The sequence below is a fragment of the Nymphaea colorata genome, chromosome 11, assembly GCF_008831285.2.
Source record: "Nymphaea colorata isolate Beijing-Zhang1983 chromosome 11, ASM883128v2, whole genome shotgun sequence".
In the NCBI taxonomy this organism is placed as follows: domain Eukaryota; kingdom Viridiplantae; phylum Streptophyta; class Magnoliopsida; order Nymphaeales; family Nymphaeaceae; genus Nymphaea; species Nymphaea colorata.
In genome coordinates this window covers 91,609-97,633 of record NC_045148.1, presented here as the reverse complement: position 1 = coordinate 97,633, position 6,025 = coordinate 91,609, and the positions used below count along the sequence as shown (strand labels likewise).

The following is a 6,025-nucleotide window of genomic DNA, read 5'->3' as shown; positions in this document are numbered from 1 at the left end:
GTAGATTTTTGGCTTTTTCTTCGCTAACTTGCGAGGGTGATAATTGCGTCCAGAACAGCCGTTTGCGCATTTGAATCCTGTTGAAATTTAAAAGTATTCGAACATCGAAAAACTTTTGCCAGTCATTTGGAGAAATCAAAGTCGAAGTGTCAGCAGGGAAAACTCAGACTGCTATTCTACCGCTGATGCATTTCGGATTTACAATGTGTCCATGACACAGTTACGACAATGTTCAGATGGTTTAGAAAATGATAGGGCGAAGAAATCGAGGCACGCCTGAACTTTTTTTTATATACATATTATATATAAAAAAGCGGAACTGGTCGTCAATAATGGCACCGTACTCTTGTTCTACAACTCTCAGCAAGCAATTATTATAACTATCCACAAAAATGCCTCAAGAGTTACCTAATCATACGAAATCACAGGATGGTACATTACATGTAATATGTCGAATAAAATCAAGATTTCAATGTCAGAAAAATTATATATACACAACGACTTCATACATGAACTAGTAATAAGAAAATGTGAAACATGGCCTTGACATTTGTTCCTCTTAGATGAACGTCAGAACGTGGTAAATTTTTCCTTGCGTCCAACATATATACTATTGGTAGAAAAGCTTGTCCTAGCATGACAAAGAAAAAAGGAAAAAAAAAAAAAGAAAGAAGAAGGAAAACAGAAAAGAAGAAATCACAGGCGACAGTATATCTGGACCCCTCTCAACATGTGCCGAAGGCGAGAAACCTAGCTGCATTACAGTGGCGGAGAGAGAGAGGCGAGAGGAAGATCACAAGAAGAAGAGCAAAGCCTACCTCAAGCCTTCGTCTATCACAGTAGCTTCTTCTCATTATTGCCTCGCTGCTCTCAATATAATCCCTCTGCCGATGCTTCTGCATCCTTTTGCTCCTGCTCGCAGTAATCATTGTCAAAACCTTCATGAATGACCCTTATGTCCCCACTGTCATATAGCTCTTCTAGGTATTGAAAATAAGGGCAGGTTTTGGAGTTCTCCCTCCTCTTCCTGTTACATTCCTTTGCTTTCCTGAAGTATTTGTTGATGTTTTCCCATTTCTCCTTGCACCTCTTCCCACTCTTCTCGTACCCCAATTGTGTCATCTTCAAGGAGATCTCTTCCCAGAGGCTGCCCTTAGAGACCCCTTCCTGGAACCTTCCGTCCATGGCCGTCCTCAATCTTATAAGGCTCAAGATCTCATGTTTGGGCCACCTCCTGCTGCTGCTACTGCTGCTGGTGCTCTCGTTGTTGTTGTTGCTAGTGTTGTATAATGCTTGGTCCTCTTTGTTCGTCTCCAACTCCTGCATCTCCTTCAGGTCAAAGCTCAGGGGAGGAGAGGGAGGAGAGGAAGAGGCCCTAGTGCATTCCTGTCCCATTACTTTGCGCAGTGCCTCGATGAATGTGGAATCACGAGCTTGCATCCATGCCCTCTCCTTGGCCCAAAATTGGTGCTCCACTTGCAAGCGTTCATTCTCTTGCTTTCTCCATGCCTCCTCTGTGGCGAGCCTCTCCTCTTCCCTGCGCTCTAAAGTCTTCACTATCCTCTCGAACCACTCCTCTTGCCTGTCGATGAACACCTTCATCTGCTTTTCTATATAGACCTTCATCTTCTTCCTCCAGCTCTTCCCCTCTGCCGTCTTCTGCTTCTTCTTCTTCTTCCCTTTTTCAATACCCAAGTCCTCTTCTGACGAGTCTGAGCTTCCCATCGCCATGTCGGACTCCGAAATGCTTGGTGAGTCCACTTTTGTCTTTTCCTCCAAAGCCTTCTTTCCTCCCCTACCATTGTGGAGCTCGTGATCAAACTGGCTGTTGGTACTCGAATTTACATTAGGAGTGATGCTGCTGCTGTTGTTAGTCGTCCTTCCTTCTCCTCCACCACAAAGGGCCTCAAGTTGAGCATAGAACCTATAGTGTTTCCCATCTTGCCTCCCCATTCTACCTAACTTAGTCTTCTTATAGTACTTGTACAGATTCTCGAATTTCTCCCTACATTTCTTTCCGCTCCTGTGGTAACCATATCCTTCTGCCATTTCCCTGCAAACAAACAGCACCAACAAGCATTCATTTCTCTCTCTCTCTCTCTCTCTCAAAAATAAGAAATACTTCAGAGTTAATTATTTGTATATTTGCTGACCAATTTTGTTCTCTTTACTAATTTTATCACTTAAACTACAAATCACATGTGCAGCATGCAGTTACCTACACATGCAATTTTGCCAACATTGTTGCTCTAGAAACAGCAAGATAGAGAGGAAGGGGAAAAAAAAGTACAAGAAATTTTTTATTAGCGAGGTAAAAGGAGAAAGTGAGATTTGTTCACCTGGATAACTCCTCCCATAGAGGACCCTTTTGAGTGGCTTCGCGAAACTTGGAATCCATTTGTGCCCTTAGCTCCAGAAGCGTAAGAGTTTCATGCCTCGGCCATCTGCTGCTTCCTCCATCCCCTCCTCCTTCTCTGTCTTCCATCTTCTCGCTTGGTGAAGACGACGTACCCATAAATCTCATCATGTTCTCACCGCTACGACCGCCATCACAATTGTTGTTGTTCTCATTGCTGTGACTACTGAAAAGAAGATCTCCAGCGCCATTTGCAACATTAGCAATGAGATTGGTGGCGGTAGTGGGAATAGAGCTGCCGGAGCAAAAATCTAATCTTTCCGCCCCGTAGTCCATACTGCACCCCAACTGAGCCGCCGCCTCATCCTCCGCCGTCACCATCATGCCCGGGTGGTGCGGCCTTCCAAACAGACTGCCATGGAAGAACCCTGGCAGCTTGAACGGACTCTGCGCCATCATCTCCGTCACCGAGAGCCCGCTGGCCGACGGAACAGACGGCAGCGGTAGAGGAGGGAGGAAGTGGTGGTGGTGGCTCTTCAACAGGGCCTCCAACTCGGTCCTGGCGTACTGCCCTCCCATGTCCATCTTTCCGCAAACAAATGCTGGCGGTCAATGTGCCTCACCGACACACCGCCGGAAAATCCCAGATTCCGGCCGTCGCTTCCGCCAGAGCGAGATGGAAAGAGAAGCTTCCCCCTCGCTCTCTTATCTGGGAGAGCGGCCTTAAACGGTAGCCGATCGACCTCCCGACGCGTGTTGGAGACACGCCCCATGGTGCCGACTCATGTACTGCGGCCTGGGTCGCCATTCCCCTCCTGCCCTTTTGACTACTCGGCAGCGTTACCCAATGAGCTCCCAGGCTGCGGCGCGCGACAGCGACGTGTTGGGCCCGCTTGCCACGAATGGCTGCCGTGGCAAGGCAGTGCGGTAACTTACCATTTCTGTGAACACAGTATGGCATATCGTGTGGGACATGATTTGTTGGCATGCATATATATTGTTTATGAATGCTTCCATGACCATCATGAGGCATCTGCACATGGTGATGATGGTGTTTCTCAGTATCATCGCCATGCTAGCATGAATCATGAACAGTCAAAGATCACACTGCTTATTAGATGATTGGAAAGAAAAGGAGGAAGAAGACATCGTGTTGCTTGGTCTGTTTTCTTTTCTCCATTTTTATCTCTGTTTTCTTTGTCTTCAATGTAGTACCTTATTTTCTTTAAGCCAGCTTAATTCCACTGTCTTTCCTCTCTACTGTTTGTTCTTTTCGAAGAGAAGGGCTTTTAACTTGAGAAGAGGGGACATCCCTCTGTACCCATGGATTTGCTATGTAGGGAGCCACACCCTTGGCCTTTAAATGAATATATAATGAAACCAACAAAAGAAAAAAAAAATTGGGTTCTGAAGGCATCAAGCTACCGACACACGCCAGTCGCCGGCAGTGGCCGGAACTGGCCCGCTGCTAATTCCGGCTCCCCAAATCCCGAAAAAAGATACAAAATTACAAAATGGGAAGAGAAACGTTGAATGGAAAAGAAAATAAAAAGATAAGTAAATGAGAGCGGGGCCACCTGAGTTGTGGAGGTGACGGCCGCCGGTGGTTGGAGGCCGCCGGGCCCGCCGGAAGCCGACGTGGGCCGGAGCCGAACATGGGAACTTACGGCCTCTGAGAAAATGCGAGATGGAAGAAGAAAAGTCGAGAGGAGAGAGAAACGGCGGGTGAAAAATGAAAATCAGGTTGGGGAGAGGTTTCCGCCGTGAATCAATTTTCAACGCAGCCACATAATTTTTGCTGCAATTTTCAAAATCGTGGATACAGCTTTTATTCGCTTATGCCCCCTGTTCGGTATTTGATTCGCAGAAACAGGTTTCGACCCTCACTTTTGCAATTTCGAGGAGCTTGCATGTTTACAAATTCTGGAAATGAAGTTTCAGACTCTCCGAAATTCATTACGACCTGTTTTCAGTTTTGGACAGTTCAAATCGGGGTTTCAACGTTTTCTGTAAAACAAGAAATACCGCTTTCTTTTAAATTCAAATGATAAGGTTTCTAGATCTAACAATTTATTCTATCTTGTATATTTGTCTTAAATTTTAAAGACACGCTCACACAACAGGTTGTGTTGTTTGTTATGATGACATTTTAATTTTACCATTGCACCTAACGTGACAAACTGTACCACATTATATCAGATATATTTTCATGCATCCTATCTTTGTGATCGTGCCTCGAAGGACTGGAGACAAACGTTAAAGAGTATTTGAATCTGGTGGTTCTTAGTCGAATACTGATATCCCCTGTAAGAAAACAGTACTCAAGTGGGTTCCATATAAAGTAGTAGTACGTGGTTACAGTCCTAACATATTTTTCTTCTTGGGGCTTAGAGAGAGGGAGGAAATAAAGGTAATTAGTTTCGACGAGACTGTCGGTGACGAAGGTAGCGCAGATTGCATATGGAGAACAAACTTCAAATTAGATTACGAATTGAAACTGTAGATCTGAAATTTACCATGTCCAAGTCCATTGTTTGTTTATGCATAAGCCCCGCAAGGTATGGATTTCAATTCGGCTTTAGATCTCAAACACATTCTTCTCCATGTCCAACATCTGCATCCCTACCTGCTGATAATATATGCACGCATACATACATACATCTATATATACATGAATGCTTACATGCAATAACTATAGATATTTATTTACTGTTATACTAGTGTTCGTGGAACTATGAATCTGGTCCCAAGCATCGACAATGACCAAGTCCTGCGGCGACATAGTTTGAAGGGACCACTGACTCATTGCCTGCACCATCCTACTCATCGCCATTAATGGCACTTGTAAGGATACAATTGTCACATAATTATCATTGGCGGCAATGACCTTGAGCCAGAAGATATATATATATATGATCATTCATGTTATTTTGTAGAAGTCTTAGAAGATTGCATTCAAAATTTCTATAAAAATTTTAAGAAGACAATGAGAGTTCTTTGAAATTAATCGTTGGTAATCATGAGGAACTTTCCCCCCTTTGGCCCCTACAGATGCCATGAACAAATTCCAGGATACTTCGAAGCAGCTTAATTAATTGACATGATCAAGTGACCAAATCAATACTTCTTTAAGTTCAATGTTGGGGACAGCCATCCAAGATACTTTTTGACACTCGTCTAATGCTTTTTTATATATGGAAGCTAGGATTATGCAGATCCCCATTACTAAGAGACTCATCTAGGGGGAGTTTGATGTGAGAGTTACATCTAGAAAATGAGTTCCGCATAAATCTATATGTTTTTGCAAGTTGTAGATTTGAAAACTATGAACTTATAATCCTCAAGAGGAGGATACCATGATATGCATTGATCTTAAAGTGCAAAGACTACGAATCATCATCTAGACAGTGTATTTATTAGAAACAAAATATTTCATATCTTTGTTGGAAACAAAAGATACGATATCCCCAAACTCGATCAGTACCTAAGATATAATTTGAGATAATCAAAGCACTTATGGAATCCTTGTTTAGCTAAAATTTTAAATGTAGCGTCTCATACCGTAGGATGAATGTGAAATATTTTATTTAAATTGTGCAAAAATTACACCATACATTTGTAAACCTCCCATGTTTGGAATTCACTAAATACATTCCTCTTTCTCTCCCT

The 6,025-nt window shown here is 43.3% G+C and overlaps 1 protein-coding gene across 1 annotated transcript; it reads right to left on the bottom strand.

The window, feature by feature from the left end:
- Positions 1-449: 449 nt before the first annotated feature.
- LOC116264762 (trihelix transcription factor PTL-like) lies at positions 450-4,024 on the bottom strand. The gene is made up of 2 exons (XM_031645139.2): positions 2,340-4,024; positions 450-2,053 (listed from the first exon to the last, which is right to left on the bottom strand). The coding sequence occupies exons 1-2, from the start codon at positions 2,939-2,941 to the stop codon at positions 871-873; spliced, it is 1,785 nt and encodes a 594-aa protein (XP_031500999.1). The 5' UTR covers positions 2,942-4,024; the 3' UTR covers positions 450-870.
- Between the last annotated feature and the right edge of the window lie 2,001 nt (positions 4,025-6,025).